At 36.2% G+C, this 13901-nt stretch overlaps 1 protein-coding gene across 11 annotated transcripts in view; it reads left to right on the forward strand.

Moving 5' to 3' along the window:
- The window catches only part of NRXN1 (neurexin 1), a 426871-nt gene extending 413179 nt beyond the window's left edge, over positions 1-13692 (forward strand). For all 11 annotated transcript variants that reach the window (XM_027889907.1, XM_027889910.1, XM_027889908.1 and 8 more), the window contains one exon: positions 10263-13692. In XM_027889907.1, coding sequence (XP_027745708.1) covers positions 10263-10570 — 308 coding nt within the window. In that variant the 3' untranslated portion in view covers positions 10571-13692. The remainder of the gene's footprint in view (positions 1-10262) is intronic.
- The last annotated feature ends 209 nt before the right edge of the window (positions 13693-13901 follow it).

Consider the following 13901-nt stretch of genomic DNA (forward strand, 5'->3'; position numbering starts at 1 on the left):
ATCAGACTTTTAAAATGCTTAGCTGAAATACACAGAGACATCTCTGCATAAGCTACTACAGGGGGAAAATTATTCTTTATTTACAAACTTTCCAAATGTTAGCACTTACTGTGGCTATGCATAAAGGAACTGCGGGGATTAAGAAATAGATTGATTTTCCTATAATTAAATTAAAACACTTGTTAAGTTTTTCTTTTTTAAATATAAATCATAAAGCCCTCCCCAAAGGAACAGAAAGAAAGCAAATATTGCATTTTTCCAAATTATTTTATTGTGAACTGGACTAATTCTTGTCAACAGGCTGAGGTCTTAGCATTTGTCAAGGTGAATTACAAATATGGCATTTTTAATTTGAATTTGATCAAAAAGATTTTTTTTTTCCTAAATTATCTTTAAAAATGAGGTTAAAAATTATGGTTGATCCATTGTACCAGTGCTGACCTCTACTCTTTGAAAGCTATGCACTGAAACTTGGGAACGCTGAGTAAACTGTAGGTTTCTAGCCAGTCCTTAGGATTTTCACACATTCACAGTGTCAGAAAGAATAATATAGATGGATACCAGGGAGCTGGCTTTTTTTCCAGAACACAATGCTTTTCTATCAATGTAATATCAGCAGCTCACTGTGCTCTCCAACTGGTAAGAAATATTGACATCAGATTGCTATAAATCATACAAAGCTCTCTGTAAACTTGCACAAGACCTTCTCCACTGGTGTGTGAATGATGAACGGCTTTCCTTGTGTGTGAACTTTGAGGATGCATTCATATTCCACACGTATTCTTGCTAAAGCTGGAGTTTCTTACTTCTAAAATGTGTATAAGAATTATATAAGAATGGGATCATTGGTTTAATCCCAACTGGCAAACATTCACAGTGTAAATACTGGGGTTCTTATTTGTATGGTAGTACTTAAAACTTTACTTCATTGCTTCAGACATACACAGACAACATGAAAAGACAGTTCTTGTGCAGAAAAAATGTAGTAAAGTGACAGTTATTAGTACTGTTGTTACATGTTCAGTGGTTTGCAGATAGACATCTCCACAGCATTGACAAAACCAGATGGTAATGTTTTGAGTTGTTTGAAGAAATGTACTTATTTTATAAATAATAATTCAAGAAAAATAGGCACATTATTCAATGCTCCTCAAGCAGTGTCCCAAAAAAGAAGGATCTCTTATTTTTCTTTCTTTTAAAGATGTAAAAGACCATAAGTGATTCAGTTCTGAAGGTACAGTTAATATCGATAGTCCCTAGTTTTCTCTCTCCCTTCACACAAGTACGTGTATGTTCTTGAGGACTTACATTCCTGATTTTCCCTAGAAAAATTTGCAGGAAAAACTGTTGATTGCACATGAGCAGTTGCTTGACCTATTCTTTTTGATATTCCCAGACAAAGAACCTGCCTACAGATAAGGTATTACACAGACCTTAAAGAATTAATTGTCTGTGAATGCAGTTGTCAGACACCAAAAAAATGAAATTAGATCTATGCCCATGCTCTCTGAAACAAAGCAGTCACACTTTTCAAGACTAGTATTCAAGATTTTCAGTAAAATAACTTATTAAAGCCCAGTTTATGTTCATGAATCATTAATACATGAAAAGGCAGTTCTAGGCAGTTCTAAACCTTTTGTGATTCTTAGTTGTTAGCCATGAAAATAAAGACGTGTTCTTTGACAGCCTTCACAGATGTTTCCACCGTTTTCATCAGCTTTTTAACCTAGAACCAAAGACCTACTTAACTGAACAACAGGCTATAAAACACATTAAGTTTACTGAAACCAATGAAATAAGGCCAAACAAAGAGTGTGTGGACTCTCAAACCATTTTCCGTAGGCAGACTTCAAACTCTGACATTGGTTGAAAAATGCAGAAAATGACTAAATAAGTAACTGCAAAACTGAGGTTTTCAGAAACAGTTGAGACTTTTTTCCTGACTGAATAAGGAATTTTGGAAAGGCAGAGGATTTACTTGCATAAGGGTGAAATAAAGCAATTATTGAATCTGGAACAGGTTCCATTCATTTTCATGTCAATCTGCTTAAAAATCCTAAATTAAAGACTATAATCCTAAAAATTAGTCTTTAAAATCGATCTTAAACTTAGAATCAAAATTCCACATGGATTGTTGAATAAATAAATGAGTTGTTCTAGTTTGTTTGAAATTAGACTATGTGCTACTGGTGCCTTGATTGATGCAACCTCATGGTTTTCCTTGAGCTACACTTCATTCTGGTTTGATTTGCTACATCTAGTGCATATATTTTCTTGCTTACTGTATTGTGGACACTAGCAATACCAAAAATGTTTCTTGTAGCTTTGTAATGCATATGCATTGAATTTCTTTTTTTTGTGGAAAAAAAAAAAATCACTTTTCCTCAGGACTGGTTATCATCCTTGTTTTGATGAACACGGTAGAAAAATAATATTTTGCAAAGGTATTTTGAAAAGGTTTATAACCAAAAGACTGGCATGAATTAACATTGTATTGCTCAATTTCTATGCCAAGGCTTTCTCAGATCATTTTCCAGCAATGTGATATTAAACCAGGTCCTTAAAATTCTGTGGGGAATTTGCTTTACCCCTACTGCTATTTGGAACATTAGAAAGATGGGAATCTGGGCAGTCACACCTAGCAAACAGGGAATACAGAATTTTGCTAAGGAAGGGGGAAGATGGCTGAACTGCACGCACACAGGACACAGGGCAGGGCTTTGCCTCTCTGGGTTGAATGACACAGAGCATTGTCTATGCCAGCACTCTCTTGCAGCTCAGGTTTTCTGCATTCAAACATTGGAATTAGAGGTGTGCAAGCAAGCCATTGTGCTTCCAGCTAACCATTTCCAATACCTGATAAGTTCAATTAGTATGGTGTTATAAAGTAATTGTTGTGTGCCAGAGGCAGCTTATCAAACCAGTAACCATGCTAACAGACAGCGAACGGGGTTGCTGAACCTGCTGCCAGACAAAGGAGATGAGAGCAAATTGTAAACTTCTTGCTGCTGTTTTCTAGCAATCATTGCAATGTGAATTCTCATTATCTCTTGCATACCTAGTACTAGGATTGTTGCTGCTAATTTTAAACCACTTGCTAACACCTAATTTAAACCTCTGCAGAAACACTGGGGTATTGCAGAAACACTGGGGTATTGTAGTGTGTGACTAGTCATTTGACAGCCTGTAAAGTGGCAGGTGGATGCTGACAAGTTTGAGAACGAGGTATTCTCTAAGGATGTTGCTCATACATGGAAGTAGAAAAAAATCAAGGCAAAAGTAACCTATAATGAGGATGTGTGTACCTGAAACAGTCTAACCTTAGGCTATTTCCTTCTAACTATATAAAGACCTGAGTGAAACTTTGTTCTGCTGTGTTGACATGCTATTCTGGCCTATAGGTTTCAAAATCAACATTTCTGTTGAGGTTTAGAGCTATGGTCTAGATCTGGGACTTTAGTGGTTTAAATGGGAGTCGGCTTAAACAGTAAATTCAGATCCAGATACAGCATATGTTGTGAATGTATCCTTTAAAAAGTTACAGAAAAGGGATAAATGAAGCATGAAAGCAGTGAGTACACAAGAATTATATTCTGAAATAAAACAAAGCTTTATAGATATCTAAAACTTTTCTCCTTGTGCTAACATCAGAGACCACAGAATTGTTTTATAGAGTCTGATAAGAGAAACAAAGAGATACAAGGCAGTCTTATTAATTTAAATAATTTTATCAGGAGAAAAAGAACACTAATTACATCAAATGCAATTCATATCAATCCTGAATTCCATTTGTCTTTCTCTTTCCATTCCCAGAGAAGCATATGAGGTTTTGGAAGTAATAGGATTCAGGCTGAACAGGGGTAGCTGTATCTGCAAGTTGTATCCGAGCCTTTGGTTACCGGGTATAGTTCAGTATTTATAGCAGTTGCATTTCCAGTATGTGTGCATATATATTTTGTATGTCTTGAAAGCCTGGCCCCTTCTTTTCCTAGGCACATTATCAACTTTGTCAGTAATGGATCTGACTTGATGACAGTATTTGGAACATATTGAATGCAGTGTGCTTTCAGCTCCAACATTCAAGCCATATATATAATGTCTGTGGTGTAGACATTTATCTCTTCATGTAGTAACTGCTTAGTGAAGGAAGAAAGTCAGGGAATCACCCACAGTTGTGAAGATGAATGTGGGCTTATGCACCTCCAGCTCATTTCATGAGCAAGAATCATTCCATGCTCTGCAGGCCAAGCCATCATATTCGTCACTCTTTACAACTACATTTTGGCATTCTCCTGCTGAAAACTGGTTCCTAGAGAAGGTGGTTTGGATTTTTTTTCTTTTTTCTTTAACGAGATGAGAATGATAAAAATAGCAAGCAGTGAAACTTTGATCTTGCAAAGCTCATCGCAAAACTTTTCCTGAGGTCAGTGGTGCCCAAATGTCACTGTTGCTAACACTGTACATTTTTGGTGCAATGAAGCCAATCTTGCAGTTAGCTGCCACCAAAAATTTATGTTTCCAGTGTCTCTTTTCTTGCTTTAACACTGGTGCTCCTCTGAGTCTTCAGGGAGCTAGAGCTGCAGGCAACTAACTGAGAAAATGATACTGGCTTAGCTGTCTGAACTGGTTGCCCACAATTACAGCAGCTTAGCTCTAGCTTGAACACACACTCTCAGCAGTGTAATATTTTTGTTTTGCCTTCCTTATGTTATCTTACTTGCAAAAGCATTTTTTTTCCCATTTAGGAATACTTTAATTGGAAAGAAGGAATACTAAAAGAAGACCAGTGCAGCTGAAAATGTTAAAATACACTAATAAACAGGGCAAGACCACAGGAAAAAAGACAGCTAAAAACATTAAATGATATATTGGTTTACATTTTCCATTTTGGCTAAAATTAAATTCAGTTTTATGAAAAGTATTTTCTCTAAAGCTTCTTATAAAACTGTTTGAAATATTCCCCTCAGCTCTACAGAGCGTAGTAACTTATAAACCTCATTGATTTGGCTTGCTCTATCAATTGGCACTGTATTACCAACTAACCTATCTCCCTTTAGACTTATGGTTGACATTTTAAAAGGCTGAGAAAACAACTTTTCACCTCTCAACCACAGGGGAAAAAGAAGTTACTTGCAAAACCTGCAGTCCTAAGGAGTTGGTCAGATTTGTAAATTATTTGAAATCGATATATTACAAATCATTGCACTTGGAAATAAGCATTCTATTCTGTGCAGAGAAAATGTTTAGCTTCTTACCTAAACAGCCTTTTTCATGAGGATAGTGTTCCACTACTAGACTATTTTTATAACCAGCTAAGTTAGCTAATGTCACTTTAGAGGTATTTTAATGCATTGCATCTTTCCTCCCAAGAACCTTTGAAAATTTTAATTTCTAGGAAGTAAAGAACCTGGGTTTGCACACCAAAGAGTAGAACAGATACCTTAATAATTTTTCCCTTAAACACTTTCTCTGAAAATAAGTTATTATCTTGTTCCCTCAAACTCAGTCAGTGGCTGACAGATTTCTTAGAATAAATGCAATGGTGTGAGTTCAAGATATCAACTGTAGCTGCCCTGTTCATTGACACCACACCTTTCCACCACATCACACTGTGTTGTGTGCAGGTCTCAGCTCCTGTTCTTGTTGAATCAAGATGCAGTTATGATCATGGAGCATACAGTGAGTGTTTGGAAATGGAGTAAGTTTTGTGGTACCTCTCCGAGGTGGGTAAGATCCTGGCTTTGGATATAGGCTGTTCCAAGTGAGATGAAAGGTCGTCACTGAGCTACAGCAACCACATATGGAACCACCTCATATTACTTCTGTCCCATGACAACTTAGTCATTGATGGACATCCCTTGGGGAGCCAGTTCTTGCCTCCCCTTGAGACCCAGTTGAAGCTGAGTAGGAAGGGACCAGGCTGACATATCCCTGTATTAGACCAGCGCAGGTTTTGAGCTGAGTTCTCTCGCACAAATTTAAAGGAGATTCACATCCTGGTTTTGAAACTGGACTGCCACTATCCCACTGGTTCTGCAGAGGAAGTGCTGAAGTTTGTTTTTCAGATGTATTCGTTGTAATGAGGTGTTGAAATTGCAGTAAGCTCAGAAACCAGTTCACCAGAATCCAACAATGCTACAGAAAATCGACCACAAACAGGTCTACAATGATAGCACACAGAGTGAAAATTAATATGTGTCCTGTAAATAATTGCCTTCATGCCTCATTGCAAATGCAGTAGTTAAACATTTCTGTCTTGTGAGTAATTTCCTATTCACAGTTTGTGGGAAGGCATAAATGTAAAGAAAACAGGTTTGGGGTCCTTTTGTTGGTTTTTTGTTTTGTTTTTAAGTCTGCTAATTTCAATTCACAAACACCATGGGAGCCTGCAATTCCAATTTTCTTTTCACAGTATTAATGAAAACTAGGCACTGAAAATAGTTAGATTTTTCCCTCTAAATTTTAAACCACTTAGAAATACAGTCAAGAATAATAACTTTCTAATCCATTATTACACAACGTAAAACTGTGCTCAATAGCTATTATTTCATGCAAAGCTTTTCATAAATGGCTTTTAAAAATCAGTCTCTTCTAAGCTGGTCTTTGAGGCAGTCCAAAAAGGCTGGTTGTATGCTATTGAGAGGAAGAGCTCTACATCAGAGAAGTTGTTTTAAGAAGGAGTCATTGCACCACAAGATGACTTTTGTTTCCTCTCGCTGTTATGGCAAGGTCCGAGCATGTTTAGTGTCTTTATGATTTTGTCTTATCAAACTATGCTCAATTAACTGTTTCATTAAATAGATGGGTTCAGATTTTGGGGTGTTTTTTTAGATAATTTTTTATTCTTAAAACACTGAGTCATTTTTTAACAATATTTAATCTTAACATTAACCTGTAAGGTATTTCACTTCTCATTTACAGTAGGAAACTATGTCTAGGATGAGGTTAGTATCTTTTTCATGCTGCAGATGCTAACAGTGACTGCAACTGAGTAGCAGAGAGGGTTATCCATAGACAAACATCTGCTGTTGTGCCAGCAGACAATGACTCTGCCTGGTTCAGCTACCAAGATGCTAGGAAGAAAACTACATCATGTGTTTCTCAAAGAGCTGGGAAGCAAGGAGCAAAACCTGATAATCTTCACTTGCTCTCCATTGAGATCATCTACTGTCCCTCATAATAGTTCCTGCCTTGCAGGGGGGAAAAAAAATCCAGGTAAATTTCCCTTGGGTACTCCAGCCTCAGTCAAACAAAGGACTTGCTTAAATAGAAGGCAGCTGTTTCAGCAACGTTATAGATGGTGATTTATTTATTTATATATATTTCAGATGAAGTTTAGGCTGGCCTTTTTCCAGTGGCCCTTTCCTCCCTGTTTCAGAATAGGACACTTGCTTTAGTGTGTACGCCATTAGCTGTCCCTACCAAAAATGCTCACAGACAAACCCATGTGCTTTGTAAAACCTTCCTGTTTCCTCCTCCTTCATTTGAGAGGTCCTGCTAGTTTAAAAGCATATTTTAATGTAAATGGAAGAAAACCAGCAAGAAGTCCTTTTCCTTGCTGAACTGCTCCTTTTACAGAAATCCAAACAAATGTAACAACAGATGCTTTGAAATGTTATAAGTTTAAATAACATTAATGTAGTGGTTGAATATTCCTCAGACAGATGGGATAAATGAGATAATTGTGAAAACATTCTTAAAATAAAAGGAAGCCATCAGGTGAAAGGCAGGAGTTTAGGTAACATTGAAAAATATACCTTATATGTTTCTTTAGGTTGCAATGTTAGAACATCTTCCTCTGAACAAGCTGTTAAGTGTCATTTAGTAGACATTAATTGTAAAGTTAATTGATGGTATTTGGCCCAAATCACTGTATTTTAAAGAGAAGGAGCAGCTGTTAGTCCGTCAGGTATTGACAGAGTTTATTCAGTTGCTTCTATTATTTCTCAGACAGAAATTAATTTCCTGAAATCACATACAGTAAGATAAGACTGTCTCATTTTCATTCACTATGTAAGAACTCGGTCTTTGTTCTGCAACAATGCGTTGTCTTTTGTAAAACAATAAATGACACCCTATGTGTAAAAGAATTTCCATTTTCTACAATAGCTACAATTAAGAAACAGGTTCTAAACCATCCATGGACTACTTTGGAACAGACCACCTTTCTTAGGGTTATCATTTCTACCCTGAAATGATAAAAAAAAAATCTTAAAACATTCTGAAGTGAAACTTCAAGATCTCTTGTGTAGTCATGCAAAATACCAATTGTACTAACTCATAACAACTAAGAACTTTCAGAGGGAGAAAAAAAAAGTTAACATATTATTTTATATGAATTACAGGCATTTTTTTGAGTCTTATAGTGGTGCCTCTGCTCTTTCAGCCAAATAAAATGTCAATTTCTTTAAATCTATTTGGGATAACTGCCAGGAAGTGGTGTTTCAGCAGTAAGAACACAAATCATCAATAAATAAGAGTGGGGAAGGAACTTATTTCTGTTGGGGCTCTGTGGTTTTTTTGCTCTGTTTAGTATTCATAGGCCATTTGTAGATGTCTGCAGTTGGTGGCTGCTTTCAATTCTGGTTGTCCAAACTTGCTGCAATTCTTTGACCAGTATAGATAGTTTGGCTGTCATTACCTTTAATGTAGCATACTTAAAATCATAATCTTCCTTATATGTCTTTACAGTGCAAAGAAAAAAAAAAGTGACTATGGGGTCTAGTGTGCTTTTGTGGACTTTGAGCAAGACAATTCTCTAATACGCTTCAATGAAATGAATGGAGGCAAGGCCTGATAAAGCTAACATTAATAAATATATTGTATAACCAGGGTTTAATAGTACTCTTAGTTAACATTTATATTTTAGTGACTGAATATTTAGCCATGCATAATGATTTAAAATTCAGTTTCTATAAGGCAGCTTGCCTGCTTAATGAGAGTGTTCTGCACTGCTCAGTGGGAAACCCTGGTTCACTCATTGCTTTTGCTCTCCTGAGCTCTGCCAAGGCTGGCAGTGCTGAGGGTGCACAGCCCCTCACAAGTTTGGAAAGGCTGAAATAATCAGAGGAGTATTGCACAGACCCAGGTCACTTCATTTCTGTCCATGACACTTGCTAAGCTAGAGAAGATCCATTTCAGCTATTGCCTCTTAAAGCGATTCTATACAAAGATAGAATTCTCCTTCTCCTGCTGCAAAATGCAATAAAGGAAGGAAATCATGGGAAACGCATAAGCATTGTGTGTGCTGTGAGCATTTAAACTAGAAATTCCTCCTGGAATTAGGGTTTCATTTCACATGGTTGTGGAAGGAGACAAAATGTGCCAGACAACACAATAGTTCCTATCAAGAAGACTTTACAGTGTGAAGACATAGGTCAGCTCAGTTCATCTCACAACTGAAAAGACCAAAGTCTGGCCTGAGAGGTGGGTTCTTGGGAGGCCGAGTCCTTGCTCTGTGCAATTCAAGAGGTTTCTTCGGGGCATATAACATTGCTTGAAGGAATGTCTGACAATGGCATCAGTGACAAAAAGAGGGAATGCGGGAAGTTGAATCAAAAAGCACTCTAAAGTGTAACCATGTTCAAGGAGGACTCAGAATTAGAAAAGAGAAGGTAGGGATGGACAGCTTTCTAAAAATAATAAAAATAAATATAATTAATTAAAAAATATATTAAGAGGGAAAGAGAAACTGAGAAGTTTGCTGAGGGAAGTGTAAAGGAGAGCTGAGAATACCTTATTTGTAGCCAACTTACTGGCTGCTATCAGACATTTTCATTTTTTCCTCCATTCTCTTTGGTAAGCTGTTTTATCATCACTGTCTTCTCAATAAGTACTATAGTGTCACTTTTTGTTCCTTACAGAAGGAGGGAAAGAGAGAGGGAGAGAGGGAAATCCTTCCTCCGAGATGTTCATGTTCCTGCATATAAATTGTGGCACATCTGTTATTTCAGATTATTTAGGTGTTCTTTGCTTATTAACACATTTGCACAAACTATACCTTTGAAGGCTAAAATGAGATGTTCCCTTCTGTCCTTTTCCTTATTTAAAAGCCTATTTGCTTGTGCTGAAAGATGTGAAAATGGAATGGGCTGCAAACCTAACTGTTTTCAGACTGGTAGAGTCTGGATATATTGAGAGTGTCAGTCCTGACCCAGTGAGTGCAATTAGAAAGATGCATGACTGTAGCAGGTAGACCTGACTAACTCCTCAATGTGTAAACTCAATATTAACCTCTCCCTTATTTCATTGTCTACCTACAGCAAATCCTACCAGGGCAGGAGGAGGAAGGGAGTACCCTGGCTCATCCGAGGTGATTCGTGAATCCAGCAGCACAACGGGCATGGTGGTTGGGATCGTGGCGGCGGCAGCGCTATGTATCCTCATTCTCCTGTATGCCATGTACAAGTACAGGAATCGAGATGAAGGATCGTATCACGTAGATGAGAGTCGAAACTACATCAGTAACTCAGCACAATCCAATGGGGCTGTGATCAAGGAAAAACAGCCCAACAGCGCTAAAAGTTCCAACAAAAACAAGAAAAATAAGGATAAGGAGTACTATGTCTGATCTCAACATCTAAAAGAACGCTTGTATAGAAATAGTCTTCATTTTATCTGAGACATAATACAAACTTATTTACTTTACTTTTTATGAAGCACATTCAAAAACAAACAAACAAAAAAAGACAGGGAATGCAATCAGAAAGGAAAGACTGTTTTTAAAAACAAGCATTTCAGCTCTTGTTTTTCAGAAACAGGAGCTGATAAATTCCCTAACATCCACAGTGTTTTCATTTACTCTGCCTGTCTTTATGTTGCTGGAACGTTTCTGAAAGACAATGATGACACCACGCATTCATAAAGCAAGGAGTATTACTACAACATCAAGGCACAATATGAAACAAAACAAATTAAAAAAAAAAAAAAACAAAACAGGAAAAAAAAAAAAGAAAAAAGAAGCTACCTATGATTCTGGATTTAGCCAAAGTGCTAGCGCTTTCTTGAGAAGTAAGTTAGTCTTATTGTCAGAGAAGACTGTCATTATATATGGTGACTCAACAAGCAAACATAGTTTGCCGTCTGGTGCAGTGAAGCAGTGATTGGAAACTTGCATTTGAAACAAAGTGCTGGCTTTTCTGAAGACTTATGTAGAAATACTTTCAAAAAGCCCCTTTCTGGTTGTGAGGAAAATAGTACGGAGGCCTTATTTTCAAAAACAAAAACAAAAATCTGGAATATAAGGCACATTTCCACAAAAAAAAAAAAAAAAAAAAAAAAAAAAAAAAAAAAAAAAAAAAAAAAAAAAAAAAAAAAAAAAAAAAAAAAAAAAAAAAAAAAAAAAAAAAAAAAAAAAAAAAAAAAAAAAAAAGGAAAACAAGAGGGCATAGATGCAATCATTGGGAAATTTTCATGCACGCTTAATATGTTATTACATATGTTTATATAAAAACACATCTATATGTGCTTTCTGGACTGTGATAAGTGATGTTTTATAGCCTGTTGTATAGAAAATGCAAACTATATCTGCTCTTCAGCCATTTTTGGTAAACTCAATGTTATAAGTGTTGCTAGGTATAGAGAGTTTTATGACATCTGGAGCAACAGACATACTTCAGTTTTTTTGCAGCCATTATAAATTGTCCCAGACTTTTTCCCCTTTTTTTTTTTCTTTTTAATTTACAGTGTAGTGGTTAGACTAAGGGGGATGTGTATGAATGTATATAAGAGTCAGCTAATTTTTTTCTTACCTGTACAGCCTCTATTATGTTGCAATTAAGTTTTAGTAGTTTGTATGAAAGACGTGGACTAGAAAGCAAAAATATATCTCTACTGTAATTTGTCTTCTCCCTCCTATCCCCATCTCTTGCTCCTGATATGCATCAATGAAGTTGATCAGAACGGCCAATTTTCCTAGAAATAACATTCATTAATTAGCTAAATATTTAATGACTTAAATTGGTCTTTGGCTTCCAGTCAAAGCTTCACTATTGGAGAGCATGGTTTGCCTTACAGAAACCTTGTTCTTAGAAATAAAGAGAATGATGAGTTTCTTGAGAATCTTAGGAAGTATCATATAGTGTTTATCTGGCATTCAGTTATATGAACAACAGCTACTACAGCACAGGGTGGTAAAAGATCTAAAATACCCATTTTAAATATCCAGGCTGATTCTACTGCAGAATTTATCCCTTTCTCCAAAAAGGAAATAATCTTGAGGTGCACGATAGTATTTTTCAATGGTGGGCATTTTGACATATGAAAAAGTATTTTTAGCTAAGTTGATTGTGTAGTATTGCAAGACATCATAACCAGACAAGTTCATCATGTTTTAAAGTGACACAGCTTATCTTGCATATATAAAACATTAATGCATTTTAGTTAAACATAGTAAATATAATGCTGTAATTTACATGTTAAGTTTGGTTTTTTTCTAGTAATATTTCATTAGTTTCACAGCAATAAATCATAGCATAACATTTTATTTACATGGAAGTTCAAAAGGAAAACATTAGACAGAAAGAGGGTAGTTTAATAGAAATCAACCAAATCATTGGAAGGCCTCCTGGAAGGGATATAGATATTCACACTTTGCAGACAGGAAGGAGGAATTTAAAATTAGCTTTAAACGGGAGACACAAACCATTTTGTTGTGTGTTATTCACTGTAGCTGATGAAAAAAGAATTGGAAACTGGTACAGCTGTCTATCTGGGAGTCAAAGCACTTTAAAAATACATGTAGCTGACATGAAAACACCTCTCTTGAAGTGTGCCCACCACATCAAGGTGTGTCATGTTGCATTTGTAAAAAATATTTTTATTTTTGTTAGCATTTACACAAAAATGAGTACAGGTTCAAAAAATCCATCTGACGTTCATTTCTTAGATTGTGTGGCATTCGTAATTTCTCCCACCTTTACAAGAGAGCTGTACTCAGGGAATGGCAGAGGCAGGTATACTGGAGGTCATTGCTGGAAGCAAGAGACTTCAGCTGGAGAGGGGAAAGAAGGAGTTGAAAGCCAGGTGGTGTTCAGATTTCAGTGGTTGAAGATACATAGAAGAGCAAGAATAATCTGTTGACAGAATATGGTTTGGACAAGATGAAATGGTCTTTTCTGCTTGGTATTGACTGCATTAATGAAATAGCATTGTCAGGCCAACTTCCAGGCAGTTTGGTAGGTCAATCTTTAACTAAATCCATACATCAAGGAAAAAAAGATCTGCTACTATTATAATAAGCAAACACAATTTTAACACTGTTTCTGAAGGTTCTCCTTTTTCCTCTTTAATTTCATAATTTAACAAAAAAACAATTATGGATGTATCAGAAGTGCCAGCAAGTGGATTTAAAATTCCTTTTTGTTTAAAAACAGCAGCAACAACAAACAGACATAAACCAACTACCTAACATAAAATTGGATCCTTTCTATTTAATAACCTAATTTGTTTGACTGAGATGGCTTCATTTCTATGACTGTATTGTGTTGCCTTTTTTAACAAAACACTAAATAACGTGTGAAACTTTCAACCCTAAGACATCAAAGAGAGGCCCAATGCCCCTAACCTTATAGTGCTTTCTGTGATAGATATTTACAATTTTTTTATTTGTTGCAAGGCCAATTTATTCATTATTGGAAATGCTAAGCAAGTGGAATTTACTGTTTTGTTAATAAAAATGTTTCTTAATACAAATGCTGGCTTGTTTCTTTTCTTGCTCTTAGATCAGGAGTACCTGTTCATCTTGAAGTTGTGAAAAAACCTGGTGAATGGGTATGAAGCTGCAGACATTCATGTCGGGAAAGAGTAACCTTAGTACTCCCTGTACACTTTAATGAAAACCTTCTACAAGTCTTGCATTCAACTGGCCCAGTTAGAAAATAATGAATTACATCAATGCATCA

The sequence above is a fragment of the Empidonax traillii genome, unplaced genomic scaffold (assembly GCF_003031625.1).
Source record: "Empidonax traillii isolate 1590-97213 ecotype Southwest subspecies unplaced genomic scaffold, ASM303162v1 scaffold275:size1536655, whole genome shotgun sequence".
Taxonomy (NCBI): Eukaryota; Metazoa; Chordata; class Aves; order Passeriformes; family Tyrannidae; genus Empidonax; species Empidonax traillii.